This window comes from Strix uralensis, chromosome 3 (genome assembly GCF_047716275.1).
Source record: "Strix uralensis isolate ZFMK-TIS-50842 chromosome 3, bStrUra1, whole genome shotgun sequence".
NCBI classification, from domain to species: domain Eukaryota; kingdom Metazoa; phylum Chordata; class Aves; order Strigiformes; family Strigidae; genus Strix; species Strix uralensis.
The window spans coordinates 83,198,980-83,215,476 of NC_133974.1; the positions used below are offsets into that span (position 1 = coordinate 83,198,980).

General features: G+C 43.0%; 2 protein-coding genes across 3 annotated transcripts; one reads left to right on the forward strand and one right to left on the reverse strand.

Moving 5' to 3' along the window:
* Positions 1–234: 234 nt before the first annotated feature.
* Positions 235–6,240, reverse strand: EXOC8 (exocyst complex component 8). Its single transcript, XM_074863124.1, has 2 exons — positions 4,686–6,240; positions 235–4,028 (listed from the first exon to the last, which is right to left on the reverse strand). Exons 1-2 carry the CDS (start codon positions 6,201–6,203, stop codon positions 3,420–3,422), a joined length of 2,127 nt encoding a protein of 708 aa, XP_074719225.1. The 5' UTR covers positions 6,204–6,240; the 3' UTR covers positions 235–3,419.
* A 283-nt stretch (positions 6,241–6,523) lies between these two features.
* On the forward strand, positions 6,524–15,934 carry SPRTN (SprT-like N-terminal domain). Of its 2 annotated transcripts, XR_012628198.1 has the most exons (6): positions 6,524–6,866; positions 8,139–8,238; positions 9,054–9,182; positions 9,944–10,211; positions 10,488–11,543; positions 15,848–15,934. XR_012628198.1 is itself a non-coding variant. In XM_074863125.1 (5 exons), exons 1-5 carry the CDS (start codon positions 6,601–6,603, stop codon positions 11,222–11,224), a joined length of 1,500 nt encoding a protein of 499 aa, XP_074719226.1. In that variant the 5' UTR covers positions 6,524–6,600; the 3' UTR covers positions 11,225–14,506. The 2 variants fall into 2 exon arrangements, 1 of the variants encoding a protein (XP_074719226.1); XM_074863125.1 differs by lacking the exon at positions 15,848–15,934 and having other exon boundaries at positions 10,488–14,506.
* The last annotated feature ends 563 nt before the right edge of the window (positions 15,935–16,497 follow it).

The window sequence follows — 16,497 nt, forward strand, 5'->3', positions numbered from 1 at the left end:
TTGAGAAACATTCTCTTCCAACTTCACCTAGTTAAGCCACACACTGTCTTTGTAAGAATGTCACCAAAGTGACATAATTTGGCTTTCATCACCTCGCTGCCCCTTACATCTTCCTCACAAAAGACTGACTTGAAGCTCTTTGACTCCACTGGAAATTTATTAGTGGACTTGAACTTTGAACCAACATCCTCTTTCTGATGATGATGTAATAAAAACAGAAATACACCACTAGCATTATATGTCCAAAAGCTTTAATACATGGTCCTCACTGTTCAGAAAAGTTATTGCATTAAATTCTAATACATAAATTTATCCAAATTAAAAAAAAAAAATCTTCATTTTACACATCACAATTTTGTCATAATAGCTAAAGGAAACCAGTTTTCATATGCAATTGTCTCAAAACAAAAAAAATACAACTAGTTCCTCCCCAAACCAACAAAACTGCTATTGTATTACTCAGTAGTTACTGCAAATCTCAACTTGAATAACACTATCCCACAAGTGTACAGCTCAGGAAAAGAAAAGTGCCATTCCAAATTACCATCTGCAAATCTGAAATTTATTAAACCATGACTCTCAGCATATGTTGACTTTTTCTGTTAGTTGAATTAAAATACAAAGCATGTTTAATTTAATTGCACACCATTTTCCTTAAGTTATTGGTTTTCTTTTATTATGACTCAAATAGATTCACAAGTTACAAAATACCAATGCTACGTACAGCAGTTTATACAAATTCACACGTGTTTGAATTGTGGCAGGCACATGAACATGATATTTGATCACCCAAATGAAAGGCCAGATTCTCTGATCCATTAAAACCAACATCCATGTAAGCCCACTGCTCCATGGATGACAGCAGAGACAAAATCAGTAGGCTGTGCATGCTGTAAATAGATCGGTGAAGGGAGCAGTGACAAAGGCGTAACAGAGCACATGGCAAAATTACATTCTACATTTCACCCTCTGATGAGGATAAGGTGTGCCACACCAGCTTGCAATAGAAGCACAAATAGGGCTCTCCTCCTATTCAATCTTATGCCAGAGCTGGGAGTTGGAAAACTACAGTTCATCTTCTTACACAAAATCCTCAAGCATCACAATAATCAGTCGTGAGCTGAAGTTCCACAGTTTATCCTTCTCTTGCACAGAAAAAATAAATTACATAAGGCTCATCTGTATTTATTCTGCTTTCTTCTGCTGTAAAGAAAACAATAAAACATACCTGTCTTCAAAGAAAAAAAGCCCTCCCTTCTCCCTCTCCTCCAAAATACCTGTCATCATGGAGAGCTCTCATTTATCCACTTGCAAATACTTCTCAAATTAAGTAAGGCCAGTTTGCTACCTTTGCCCACTTTAAACAATGACAGAGAATATATTACTTCAATATATGTCACTAAGTTCTGGTATCAAAGATAGTTCACTAGTGAAATAACACCTGTGTGGCTCTCTCTTGGACATAACATGTTCACGCAAGTTCTAACTCTCAGTGTCCCTGTACCTTAAAATAAAACTATAGCTATTTCAGTGGTTTTCAATCAGCTTTAGCTAAGAGCACCGAGTTACCCTTTAAAACCATTTTGTACATTTCCTTCTGTGATTTTCTAGCAAAAGGCCCAAACACTGGAAAGCAAGTGAGCAGACAGTAGGATGCTTTGCAAAATCTGGCAGTTCAAAAGGCATCCAAAGAGCAAGAGAAGGAAAACAAGCCACTAAAGTGAACACTGCATTGAACTAGCACTGTGAAAACACGGAGAAATTAAGAACCTCCAGTATAAGCAGTTATGCAGAATGTTTTACTAACAATCTTTTGTTTGTTCAGGCAGTCACAAGGCATTCATTACCATGATAGGAATTGCTAAAGCTTCCATTTGAAAGTGTAAGAGGAATAGGATACTCAATCATTCCAGTTAAGAACACTTACTCAGAGTCTTAACACAAGATTACTTAGCTGTAACATGATTTTCTCATAACTAAGAAAGTCTGCACTAAAGCAGAAGAAGTTTATACAGCTTAGAAGATGATGCTGACAGCTTGCTAAAGCCAGCCTTTATACAAGACTTGGCTTATTTTATTTTCAGAGACAAATACTGAACAATAGCCATCACCATCCAATCCAAACATACAAGCATTTGCATAAACTTCCCCCATCTACATTAGAGTTCCCAACCAAATACAGTCCTTGTGTCTTCTGTAAAAAAAAAAAAAAAAAAAAAAAAAGACAGTTCTTCTTGGTTATTGCTGTACTACAGGAAACAATACTAATATTTGCAAGAGACAGAGTGTGTATTTTGAAGACCACATCATTTACAAAAAGCTTCACACCCAGTCTCTTCATCCTGTGCTGCTTCTGTACAGCAAAACTAGCATTCTGTTTCTTCCAAATGAAAGAGTACCTTCAGACCCTCTCCCTGCCCTGCACATCTCAAGAGGATTTATGCCTTTTCACTATGGTTTCTACCAGTAGGTAACGGCCCATAACAAATTTATGTCAGCACCTCAAGCAAGAGTGCATAGTTCACCAAATGGACTTGACCCCAGTGAAGTCCATGAGAAAACAAGGAAGGGGAACACAAAGGGGAAGGCAAGAAAGTTATTCTCACTTCTTCTCTGAAGGGAACAAAGTTTCTAACAGCAGAAGGTTTGTTTGCAGAAAGCTGTAATTTAAGCCAACATGACAGTTCATTACATAGAAGCAGCCCCTTCAACCAAAGAGAAAAACCTATACAAAAAAACATTTTTAAATTTAGATCTGCCTCTGAAATGAATGAATAGAATTTGAATGGGGGAGAAACTGAAGAGTCTGCATTGCTACCAAACAAATCAGACTGTGAAATCCATGTTGTTTATCTTCAGTGATGAGTCACATCTGGATGGTCGACATGCCTCACCAAGTACCACACCCTGGGAGCATTTCAGCACTTCCCCTCCTACCAGAACACTGCCTTAAAAAAGAATTCCTACAGTGACACGATGAGAAGTGATCTTTTCCTGACATACAGTGTACATATATTTAAGACTTCCACAAACATTTGGAAGGGATGCTGCCGTGGTGCTGATGAGGCCTCACATATCTACACAAAGTCCCACTACAGTACAGCCTAGTTATGGTATATTATAGTATTTCCCTATTGTATATTATAGTATTTCCCAAGTCACTACACAAGCCATTCTTACAGCATATACTCTCCAAGGACATGTGACCTCAACCTTACTTCTTGCTCCCCTACCCCCCATCCACCGAGAAGAGTGTTGCATCCTTGCAGGCTTTGATTGTAAGTCTTCAGCTTCTGGAACACAGCAATTAGATGTCTGCATTTTCCAGGGACTCAAAAAAACCCATTTAGTTCATATATTCAATGTACAACATTTTCAGTAAGCACTTTCACACTCTGTTCCTAAGAAGTTACGTCACTTTACACCACAGAGGTGGTACTTTCTGGATTTACACGCATCAATCTTGAAGCATTTCTCAGATCCTGTAACTGCTTGGCTGGCTTTCCAACTCCTTCCTCAAATCTTTTTTCCACAACAGGAAGGACAGTTTCATACAGGAAGGATGCATTCTGCCTAATGAACGCTTTCTTCTCAGGGTCCTGTTCACACCGTAAACTGTAATCAACATGCTGGACAGCCACCAGGATGATTTCCACGAGACTCTCCAAAAGAACCATATGCAGCTCTGGGAAGTAAAGTTTTAACGCTTCCTCCAAGAAGGCCATAGTCTGCTTAGTGAAAGCTACTACTGTATAGCTAAGGTTGACCCAGCAGTCATCACCCGTGTATTGGTCAAAATTGCCTACCCCGCAGCTCCTCATCTCCTCCCTGAGTTTCCCCAGCGCCTCTGGAGTCATTAGGTTCATCCTTCTCCACATCTCCTCAGAGTTGCGGTGCTTGGTGGCCTCGATGATGATATCCTTGTAGCTCTGTAAAGCACCTTTGATATCCTTTACCAGAAGAGCATGAATGATGAAGGTGAGATCCAGCCCAATCTCGCTAAGCTGCTTGCAGTGCTCTTTAGCTACCTTGGGTATCAACGAGAAAGTGAAGGGTGTTACTAGTGTGCAGGCCCCCTTTACATCTTACATATTTACCAATTTATCATTCTCAGAAAACGGGGAAGCGTTAGTCATACTTCACTTATTTCTCCTGCTTTAAGAAGTTCCTTATTAATGAGAAATCAATAACTGAAACATAAACCCTGTCTGTCAAAAATACTCTGGACAATTATATCACAATCCTCCCCACACACTTTTTTTTTTTCTATTAGCAGCTGAAAGAAACCATAACCTGAGAAACTTAGTCTTGCAAAAAATGATGGAAATGTAGTCCACGACAGGCTTGGAAAACAAACAAAAAGTCTTCAAACACTCATCATTCAGATGTAGCTTATGCAAATTTTAGGACCTCCTACTGGTTAAAGGCAAATTAAGAATAAACACATTTTGCATTTCTGGTAAAGGCAGGGTTTTTCTTGCCATGTGTTTTCATCTTAACGCTCTCCTCTGTTAAACTGAAAAAAACCAAACCAGCCGCAAATAAATATTAACCTGTCAATGCAGGAAACCTCTCCGGAGAACCACTCAAGAGCCAACAACTAAACTGGGGTTAGACAGGATTTACAAGCTTCGCAGCCTTTGTTTTGGCTATCAAGTCACACCACCCTCTTTGGACCCTCTTACCTTGACACACTCTGCCGCCGTTGACAAGCTCTCTTTACTATCAAATACTTGCTTGCTGAAGGCATCTACAAACATCCTCATGGAAGAGCGGGCCCAGACAACAAAGGCCGAGTAGCAGCCATTGTTGCCAGCGAAGTCCGTCTCAAACTCTCTCGCCGTCTCTAGAAGGCTGGTGAAGAAGACGTGGCAGAGCTTGTGGATGTAGAGCAGCGTAGCGCCCTCGATGCGCAGCTGTCGGATGGCCGTCTGCACCGCGGCCGCTCGGTTCTTCAGGAAGAGCTCGCACGCCTTGGTGGACTGGCCCAAGCGAATGAGCTGGGACACGGCTCGGCGGGTGGCCCGCGGCCCTCCCCGCAGCGAGCGGTCTGGAGACAGCTCAAACACCAGCACGTCTGTAAGCTGTCGGACCCGCTCATCCACCTTGGCCCGCAGCTCCTTCACGGGCTGGCTCACAGGTTTGTCCCCCAGGTACTCATTGAGTTTATCCAAGAGGTCCACCGCCCCCTCAAAGTCCCGCTGAGCGATGCAGACATCCAAGTCCTCAGGCAGCTCCTGGATCCACTCGAGTGAGAGGTCAACCACCTCCTCCTCAGCAGAGGGCTCTTCCTCCTCCTCTTCCTCATCCTCCTCAAAGGGGTTAGTGGATTCAGGGGGTGCTGGGGCAGGCCGGGGCAGTGCCTCCTGCTCGAGGCGTCGCTTCTCGCTGAGGGCCCGGTTGCGCTTGGTCTCCTCCAGCACCTCCAGCCACTCCTTCTTGATCTTGGCGTTCTCAGCCTGGAAGATGCGGCTCTCGGGGAACATGAGCAGCTTGAACATGTCCTTCATGGGCGGGTTGTCTTTGACGTTGACCACAGCCAGCCCGTCGAGGGGGTAGAGGGCATCGTAGCGGTAGGCGCCGCGGCGGTTGGGCAGGGCGGTGGCCACGAGCAGGCAGTCGTTCATGAGGAAGGCGTGGACCCGCTGGATCTGCGCCATGTGGTCGGCATCGTACTCCACCAGGTCGCCGTTGTAGACCAGGTACTTGCCGGGGCTCTCGGGCAGGAGGTCGCGGCAGCCCTCCACCTTCTCCAGGAGAGTGGTGAGCGTACGCTGCCGCCCCTCCTCGCTGGCCGCTGCCTCCTTGGCCGACAGCGGCAGGAAGGGGTCAGCGGCGGCGGCGCGGCGGGCGCCCAGGGCGGGGTCGTCGCGGTCGGCCTGGAGGAGCAGGGCCTGGGTGACGGCCTCCATGATGCCCTTCTGCTCGGTGAGGATGTGGCTGAGCTGGTACATCTCGCTCTCCAGGTAGCTGATCTCCCGCGCCGTCTCGATGAACTGCCGGTAGTTCTGGTAGACGTTGCGCTTCAGGCTCTGGGCCGTCTCCTCGCTCAGCGCCTGGATGCGCTGCCGGTGCTCCTGCAGGTCCCGGTCCCCGTCCGACTGCTGCGACAGCTGCTTCACGTACTCCCCCGCCGCGAAGCCCCCCGACTCCAGCTGCCGCCGCAGCCGGCTCCCACCGCCTTCCCCCAGCGACAGCGCCATCGCCGCCCCGCTGCCCGGCGCCCGCCTGCCCGCCGCCGCCGCCGCCGCCGCCGGGGGGACGGCCGCCGCGCCTGCGCACAGCGGTACGTACGCCGCCTGCGCCAGCATCGCCGCGCCGAGCGCGCCTGCGCGAGCGCCCCGCCGGAAAGCAACGGCCCGGAGCGACGCGAGGCCGCCGCGCAGGGGAAGCGCCGGCCTCGGGCGGGGCGGGGCGGGGCGGGGGGGGCGGAGTCGCGCCCTGCTCATGTCGCGCGCATGCGCCGGAGGGGGATAAAGCGGCAGAGGCTGTTCAGCGCGTGCGTGGTGGGAGGGGAGGTGGGCGGCGCTGTTTGCGGTGTAGTGCGTGTGCGTGTGCGTCAACGGCTCCCGGGGCTGCCAGGCCGCGGCGCTGGGCGGGATGGAGCAGGACTTCGTGCTGGCGCTGCAGCTCCAGGAGCTGTGGGAAGCGGAGGATAAGGAGGCGGCAGCGGCGGCAGCAGCAGCAGCGTGCCCTGAGGCCTCGCCCGGCTCCTCTGCCCTCCGCCCGCTGTCGGTGGTGGATGAGGCCTGGGAGCTGCTGGACCCCAGCCCCGACGTGCACGGTCTCTTCGTGCAGTTCAACGAGACGCTCTTCTGGGGGCGGCTGGCGGCCGTCGAGGTGTCGTGGAGCCCGCGCATGACCCTGTACGCCGTCGGGGGGGGTGCGCCGGGCTGGCTGGTAGGGCAGCCCGGCACGGGGAGGGAGTCGGGCAGCAGCTGGGGTGCTGGTGCTGGTCAGGGCTGTCGGGAGAGGCCGTGACCCATCCAATAAGCGGCAGCTCAGCTCATTGTATAGCTGTGGGTCTCGGGCAGGGGGAGGGAACTGCCATGTGTCGCTATATGCTACTCCTAACTGGCTTGATGTACTAGTGCCACAGCTTCTCTTCCAGATACTTGAGTGTCCTGCTTTTCTAGCATAGTTTGTACCCCAGGACGTGGGTTGGTCACTGCCATTGTCTGGTTTGTCCTTCATTTGTCGTCCTTGGCAGCCATAAATGGCTTTTCCCGTGGTGCAGGCAAAGCTGGAGGGATGTTAAAGTGGAATAAATAACTTGGTCTTAATCAGTGTATGTTGAAACTTAAAGGAACATACTTGTATTGCTGTCATTTTTCTTGTTCTCAGTTTTTAAGATAGTTTTACAGCGTGGCAGAGAGGCAAATATGAAATGATAGTGGTATATTAAAAGACTTAGAGTAGGAAGGGGAATATAGAGGAAATTTGAGATTTTAAAAAAAGTGGCTTTGAAGTGCAGGCTGCAGTACTGCAGCAGCCCAGCTGATGCAATTGCTGGCTGTTGGGAATCCTGCTCCCTTTTGTCGTCTGCTGGTTGCAATGCTCTTTAGACACTTGGAGATATTTGGATACTGAACTGGTAGACGACTGACTCAGTAACAAGAAAAAGAAAGATGTGTTTTCTGCTGGCTCAGCACGCAGAAGTGATGATACATGAAGGTTCAGTAAGAATCAAAAGTTGGAGGAGGGTGAGGGGTGAAATTGCAGCAACCTGCAGTTAATTTGGTGTTGGCTGCTGTGAATCTCTAGCCTCTGTTTTATGTATATTGCTCCATCAGGAGTTATAATGAAAACAGTCCTCTGCCTCTAAACAGGTTAGCTTGGAACTGGACATTGTGATTTTTTTTTTTTTTCCAGGATTGCTAGCTTTGAATTAAGTGACTGCAAGAGATCTAATAAACTATAGTTAACTTTTTCTAGTTCAGTCACAGCTTATTCTGAGGAACTTGTGGTCTCTTTTTTTGCTTACTGATGTTGAGTTTTTCAAGTAACTTCTAAAAGTGGTTTTTCATGTTACCTACAGTGTGTTGGAAGGGGATGGTGTTTTAACTCCAATTCTGAGTTTTCTTCACTTACTGTAGAAATGAGTAGCTTTTCGTATTTTCTTTCTCTGTCTCTCTCAGCTGTGCTGGAGTGTGTAGATATGAAGGAAGAGGTGGAATGTGTTCCATTCGTCTAAGTGAGCCGCTCCTAAAGTTAAGACCAAGGAAGGATCTTGTGGAGGTATTTGAAGATTGCGTATGAATCTACACATAAAATGTACTGTGGCTCCACCCACACTCCATACAAACATTTTACATTTCATAGTGGGATTCTTATATACAGTGACTTAAAGATTGTAAAATAGTGGTGGCTTTAGTCTTACATTTGTGTTGCAATATCATAGTAGTCTTTCAGTTTTATGATTCCAAATGGGCAACTCTGAGTAGAAGTCAAAATTCACTTGTTTATTATACTGACTTTATAAAGAAGAAAACCCCAACTTTTTTACTTCTAAATTATCCTCTAATATTAAAACCAAACATGGCCTTTTCAGCTAAAAGATAAAACTACAGCCATTTTCTGAGTGTGCTTTCCATCCAACACCAGAAGATAAGGATACAACTGTAAACATAACTTTGTTTTGCTTCTTGTGCCTCTGTCGGGGCTGGTGCTTTGAGTTGGCTCAACATTCAGATTTGCTTAATGAACAGAAATGATGTAGTTTCAACTTTCTCCCAAGTGTCTCCTTTTTTGGGTTGTAGAGGGGATGATCTTTTAAAGATCTGACTTAAGTTTGAGGATTATTTCTCCTTTTTTTTGAAATGTCACTTATTGTAGTAATATTCTCCAGCATGTTTTGGTGGTATGGGAATAGAGGTAATTTGATTTGACGGGTAGTTTAAGTATAATGTTTTTCTGACCCAGACCGAACATGTGAATGTGTGAAGATAAGATCCATACCAAGATAAATGTAGGGGAGTAAAATACTTCGAGCTTAATTTTGAAACTATGTATAATGCTTTTCAGTAAATAGCTAATGATTTGCATTGTTGCAGACACTGTTGCATGAAATGATCCATGCCCTGCTTTTTGTTACTAATAACGACAAAGATCGTGAATCTCACGGACCAGAGTTCTGCAAACACATGCGTCGCATTAATCGATTGACTGGAGCCAATGTCACAGTAAGCATAATCCACTTAATTTAACAGAAGTTTTTTCCTGATTTGGTTTTTAGTATGCTTGGTGTGGTATGAGTAGTATACTTGTTAGACACTCCCCAGTTGGTACTAATACAAATTTGCATCCAAGTGTATGCCAGTTCCATAGTTATTTTGTTGGGAATGATGGTGGGAACGGGTTGAGGAAGATGTGATGAGTGGTTAGTCATATAATTTTCAAGTATACTCTCTGTAAGTATTTTTCTTTAAAGTTTTGTTCTAAATTTGAAACAGCTTAATGATACCAGAGACAGAATAGCTCCATGTTCAGAATAATATTTGGGAAAGGGCAGTCTGTTTTAGTTAAGATTTTATCAGTAGAGGCTAATGGGTTGATGATATTTAAAAATAATGTGCCTGATAAGATCAATTAAGATAATAGTTGGAGGGAGGATACAATACTGGTATCATTTACAATGCATTCTAAACAGTATGTCATTTAGGGTGAAATTGTAGACAGATTTTCGAAGTGACTTCATTGCAGTTCAAAGAATATAGCCAGGTCATATTCCTACCCATCCTGTCTTTTTTAAAAAGCTTTGTTTTAATGGTAGCTAGATGTTGATCAAATTTTATCCAGGTTCAGCTCTTTTAACTGGCAATGTAAAAATCGTAGCAGTAATGGAAGGAATGAAATGGTAATCTATTTTTAAAAACATATTGTAGAGCTAGTGATATAAAATCAGAAACTTTCTGAGTGACTGCTCTTTTGTTTTTAAACCTAGATCTGTCATACTTTTCATGATGAGGTGGATTCGTACCGCCAGCACTGGTGGCGATGCAATGGCCCCTGTCAAAATAGAAAACCTTACTTTGGATATGTGAAACGTTCAATGAATAGAGCGCCCTCTGCACGAGACTTCTGGTGGGTTGAGCATCAAGAGACTTGTGGAGGTACCTTCACAAAAGTGAAGGAGCCAGAGAACTTCTCTAAGAAATCCAAGGAGAAAACTCAGCCAGCAAAACTTCCAAATTCTGAATCAACTAACAAAGGTATTCAAAATAATTTTTTTCTTTTTCAGACTGTTTTTGTCCATACAGTCCATACTCAAACAAATACAGATCAATCACTACATGAGCTTTGTTTAGATGGGCCCATTTTATTTGTGCATTCCCAGGCTCCTTCTCAACTTAATTGTTTGCAGGAGGTTTAGTTTGCTGCACTATTTTCAAGCAGCAGATTTTTCAGGTGAAGAACATAAAATACTAAACCCATGATTAATATATGAAAAAGTTCCTAGCTTTCCTTATTTTCTTTTCATTTTGCAGACAAGACACAAATGCGTGGTACTCAAGATCTGGTGCCTTTTAGTGGAAAGGGATATCGGCTTGGAGGAGGAGACAGTGAACTCTCAGAAAAATGCATAAATTCCAGCAACAGTGTTAGAAATGGTGAAACATCTGCTTCACAGCATCGTTCAGCAGTAAGGACAATACCAATCCCTAAAAATGAGATAAAATTTGAAAAATCACCCCGTAGCGGCATCTTCTTTCCACTTGATACTGATGATGCCAGTGAGAAAATCAACTTAGCTTCAACGCATGAATTTCCTAAACCATCTGTTGCTAATACAAAAGCTTACAAGAATGTTAGTGGATCACCTGTTAAAACTGCTCATGTTAGGGAAGGAAAATCAAACCAAGGTTCTGCAAATGGCAAGAGGGTGATGCCAGTTTATAACAGGCCATCGAAACAAATTTGTGTTGAGCGGACAACAGCAGCTCAGGTTGCATCTGAGAAAAAAAGCTCAGAATGTACTAATACACTGCAGCAGTGGCCAAAAATGGGAGACAAAGCTGCCTTTGAAAACTATTTCATTAAAAAAGGGAGTCCTGATGTCACTTTAAGCATAAACACACCTATGAAAACCCAGGCTGAATCTGTAGTGTCCTCTGCAAGTTCCAGCAGTGCTGTAAGGCAGGATAAAAAAGTCAGTTGTCCTGTTTGCCAGACTGAGGTTTTGGAGTCTAAAATAAATGAACACCTTGATTCTTGTCTTGCATAAAACCTTTCAGAAAGCTGTCTCAGAAGGATAAACCAGGGCTGAAAACATTGCTTAAAAACTACTTTGCTCAGGGTTTGCTTAGCTGTGGTTACTTCCCCCTGTGCCTGTTCTGAACTGGAATTTAAACTACTGTCAGCATGCTGAACAACAAGTTTTGTGGAATTGCACAATCAGTGCTGACTAAGAAGCTAGCTACTGCTTGTGTCCCAAAGGATCAAATGCTCAAGTTCTAATAAGTGGATGTTTGTGTGTTTATAAGTGCACAAACATATATAATAGGTGGATGTTCCTGGTGCGAATGTGGGTAATACAAGAGAAGGTGGGTGCTTGCCAAACTACGTATTTTCAAGGCAGTTTTTAAAATTAAAACTTCTAAAATCCTAATAATTTATCTTTTGTTCTTAAGACCCCTCTGCATTTTTTCGAGTGTTTTTGGTCATTCTTAAAGTTAACCACCTATAATATTTTATTTACAGAATTATTCTGTTGATGGCAATGTAATTGTGACATGTATTTTTTGAATAGTATATTTTTTCCATAAGCCACAGTTATACTCTCAAGTGGTCCTTCTCATCTGTGACATTTTTGAAAAGATAGAGGAGGGTCAGAATCTCAGATGTGGTCTTTTGTCAAAGGTGGGAGAGGCATAGGCATCAAAAGCATAGCAAAGCATCCATTTATGGTTAATGGGTGGATTGTAGCAGGAAAAGAGAAATACCAGAAGGGCAAAGAAGGTGCTAAAAAATCAGGCACAAGACACTTTGTAGATCAGGAGAAGGCCCTACACTTAAGGGCTCAATTAAAAAAAATAAGTATTTTTGAGGAGCTTGTTTTCAAAAAGGATTTAAAAATAGCTCTGCTGTTTAAAAGTTGGAGTGGTCAAATGAAGCTAACGAACTTCAGTCTTCTGTGTGTCTTTTCGTCCAGGATCCCAGCTAGCTTCTCCACCCACTTTTTCTGATGGTTTGCACAAACTCTGTTGAAAGATCACTATTTTTTTAGTATATAGGTTTTATGTGCATGATTAACTGACCCCCATATCCTGACACTACTAGTAAATAAAAATTGTGAGGAATATTGGTAGCAATACTGGTAAAGACTGTTCCTGCCCATGTCATAAAAGCCTCCATGATTTTTCAGTTAAACTTCAGTGCTTTACAGGTCAAAATGGCATTAAATTGACACAGGCTGACAGTCTGTATTTTGCTTCTTCTGGAAGCCAGCCAGCTTGGTGGTTAGCATCCAACAAGCCAGTCAGTTGAGTACTAAAACCGTTGTGCTGTGAAAAGTTATGAATGCTGAGCAGATGTGTTTTCTGTATAAACTTTCTGAAATGTTAACAGTTCTCTTGCTGCACTGAAAGCATTTAACTGGTTAAACAGTTAACAGCTTGATTTCTTACTTGTAAAACTGATTATAAATATTTTTGTTTAAAAAGAGAAAAAATAATTACACTGTTTCATATATTGTTGCTACAAATTTAAATGGCTATATTAGCCTTGAATGCACATGTTTGCCTTTATATAATCAATTACTTGCTGGTCCCTTTTGAAATGGGGAAATGAACTGGTGTGCAATGGAACTTGGCAAATGATATTTTAATGCTTTTAAAATATTGATTTTTTTTTTTTAATACTGATCCTAACAGGTGTTTAATGTGAATCAGATTGTTCTTGCATATTCTGAATAAGTTGGTATTGGATTTTAAATTTTCATTAAGCCTGGGTTTCACATGGCAGTTGTGGCCATCTTGTGTTACTCACCAGTGAGCTCACCTGTACATCTAATAACAGTCTGGTTTAATAGATCCTTTCTATATTAACACCTTTCCTTCCTAAATTTCCCTGTAAAAACAGGTGTTGGTGAATATCGACTGCATCAACCTCTGCCTTTTCCATCATATTTTTAGTATAGTTTCACTTTTGCATTTCTGTGGAAAATTCTACAAGTACTGATTCTAAAACTTGATTTGACATGTTAATTTTCCATGCTTCCTTTCTTAAAACTGCAGTATCTGTCAGTGTTCCTGGTGAAACTTGACATTTACAAGGACAGTACTACTCAGAAGTATTTGTACTATTGTGTTTTTAAGATGAGGGCTAGATTCACATCATGAATGGTCTCTCACATCATGAAACATTTTTTGAGAGATGTTTCCCTTACTATTGTTCTCATCAGTTTCCTGGTTTGTCTTTCCCACTGCAACTGATAAGAGTAAAGGAGAAGGGAGGATTGTGGGTACTGTTAAATGGATATTTTTTTTTCTAATGTTGTCTTTTACATCAAGGGTGTTCATTTGAACAACAAATGGAAAACAAATATGGGAATTGACCTGTAGAATTCAGTGAATAGTGTAGCCTGTTGGGGCGGGGAGGAACTTATCCTATAGGAAAGTCCTGTCTCAAATACACAAATGTCCTAAAATAGATCTGTTTTCAAAACAGTTGAGCAATTCTGGACCAGCTGTGGAAAAACATCACCTCTGCCCATGTGTGTTTTTACAATGAAGTATTACAATGCCCAGATCTCTCTTATACAGAGATAAAGGTGACAAAGAGCTGGGTGGATAGGCTTTGCAGTTGCTACCTATTGCAGGCTATTATTAACAGGTCATGGCCTTGGTTTTTTGGGTATGTTACTGTGAATGCTGTTTCTGTAAGATTCTGTTCTTTAATACAGTGTCCTTCCCACAATTATAACAATGACTACCAGTATGTCTTTAAAACATGCTGGTAAATTTGGGTCTAAGGTGAGAAATTTCATCTTCTCTATCAGTTGACTTTGTTCTGAGTGAGTTTAGATACTGTCTATAACAACACAAACTACTAGTGAATCTTGAACAAACATGCTTCACTGAACTGCAAAATGAGTGGCCTGACTGGAAATCTGAGAAACAATTAATATATTTGATTTCTGAGACAAATCAGGTATGAGAGAGGTCAAACATGTGCATGCTATTTGTCAACAAATGGTTCTGCAAACTAAAGGCAAAAGCAATCTCATTCTGTGGTGGATCTACTGGAATTGTTTGGAATGTTTCTAGAGGTTCAACCACCAAAGTGGGTGTTACTTAACTATTTCATTATTATAGTTAAGAGGCTGCTCTTAAGTTGCCCTGAAACTGGTTATCAGGCAAGAAATCTTGAAGGTCAAATATTTTCAAGTATTTTTTACTTTATGGAAATGTTATCTAGGAATACTTGATGAGTTCTGGTGAATGAGTGAGAAGTTTTCTTCAAACTAATAAAAATTAATGTCTTGCAAGAAAATACGTAATAGAAATAGTCTGCTTTGTGACATGTTTTAAAAGTGATAATGTGCATTCCTCTATACGTTACTGTCTCTGGTAGTCCAACCACTATTTGTTTTCACTTGTGATATCTGGGTTGTATGGGAAGTGTATTCTTACAGCAGGTTCAACCCTAATGCCTGTGCATACGCTGATGAACAGGCCATTTATGTCCAGGTGGAAGTACGCTTCTCGGGCAGGGCAGGTGCTGCTGCACAAACTGCGTAGGAATTAGTTACCTGCGCCTCCTTTCTAGGAATGTTTTTCAAGAGAGCTAGATGTTCATTTGGAACAGGCTGTGCCACCTGCCTCTGGACCAGTGTTAGTAATAAAGGATACCAGGTAGTAATATTTTACAGAATCGAAGGCTAGAGAGGACTTGGTTGTGACTGGACAACTAGTGAATAATTCCTGAAGTGCAAAGTAGCTATTTGAACTTAAAGCTTCTCTTGCTGCTGCAGCAGCAGGATGTGCTATAGAATAAACTGCTTGTAAGGATTTTCTTCTTCCTCATGTGTTCTTCTGGAGCTCCTCCATTCTGTTGTATTTTCCATGCACACAGCATCACTACACGTCCTTCAAGTAAAGCAAGTTACCCTGTATGGAAGGGTAACAGCAAGAAAGAAGAAATGGTGAGTTTCTGAGAAAGAGAGATGGATATCTCTTCTAAAGTGGTTGGAGAAATTTGTGCGGATGAGGGGATGATGCAGAGGTCTCTGGCTGGAGGGTGATAGGAAACTGCCACCGCAGGTGTTTCCTTCGTCCCTGCTGGATCTGCTCATCCTTGGACACAGTGTCCATGCATCAGCTGTTGCATTTTGCCACCTTAAATTGAAAGGCCATGAAAAGGTTGGACTGGGTGACCTCCTGAGGTTACATCTGACCTACATTCCCCTATGAGCATATATGATTGTTGCTTCCTGACACAGTAATGACAGCAGTCAAACAGCTGCTCTCCAGCAGCTGCTTTTTACCTGCTAGCCAGCATTCGTGAATTTTACACTCCGGACTAAAATACCCAAGTTCTTACTTGCATCTGGATTATTACAGCTGTTTTGAAGTCTTGAGCTTAAAGAAACAATTGTTTGCATATGAATGCAAACATTCTACATTCAGTTACCCTTAAAGCATAGTTTATGGGTAGACAGGCCATGAAAGAGTTGCATTTCAGTATGTGTGTGAAAATATACTCTGTGTTTTCCTATTACTCGTGTGTATGGAAAAAAAATACAAAGACGGCAGGCTGTGTGGAGCTTTGGGATTCTCCAACAGGCCATTAGGTGGCACTCCTTGCACTTAAGGAATACTTCCTTCTTCCTCTCTAACCGGTACAGGGAAAGAACAGAAAGTACAGAACTGGCAGACTCCTATTTCACCGACGCCTGCACTCCAGGCTGAGGATGGATCAGCAGGAACCCTGACTGGACCACGAACAAGTTAACGGAGGAGGAATGGAGGTGGGGGGAGATCTGCAACTAGGTGAGAGGTGAGAAGTAATTTACAACTAACTGGGTTTTCTGTGAGTGTTTCTTTTAGCTTTGCTGCAAGAGGGACTTGTAAGATAAGACAGTAGCTCCTTTTTCTAGTTCAGGACTCGGTGAATAACCCAAAAGGCATTCTTCTGTGGTCTACATACACCACACTGCTTTCATCCATTGCAGTGAAAAATCTATTTTTCTGTCACCATTTGGCATCTACCAAACTCAAGAGAGGCAGGATGGAGTTATACGAAGTCAGAGGGGTTTATAAAACACAAAACTTAACTCCTGGGGCTCAGCTAAGCCAGGGAGATGGAAGGGTGTGACAGGCCAAGGGAAGGGTAGTGTACTATAGGTGTAAAAGCTAAAAAAGGAAGATGGCCATGGCCTTAATCCCTCTGTTCCCTTTTAGCTTCTGCCAGGCCAGGCTCCTTTAAGACTAGATTAAGTTTCTAAGAAGGTGCAGTAGCTTGGCCTGAATAGCTCACCCAGTCTCTGTCCCATCC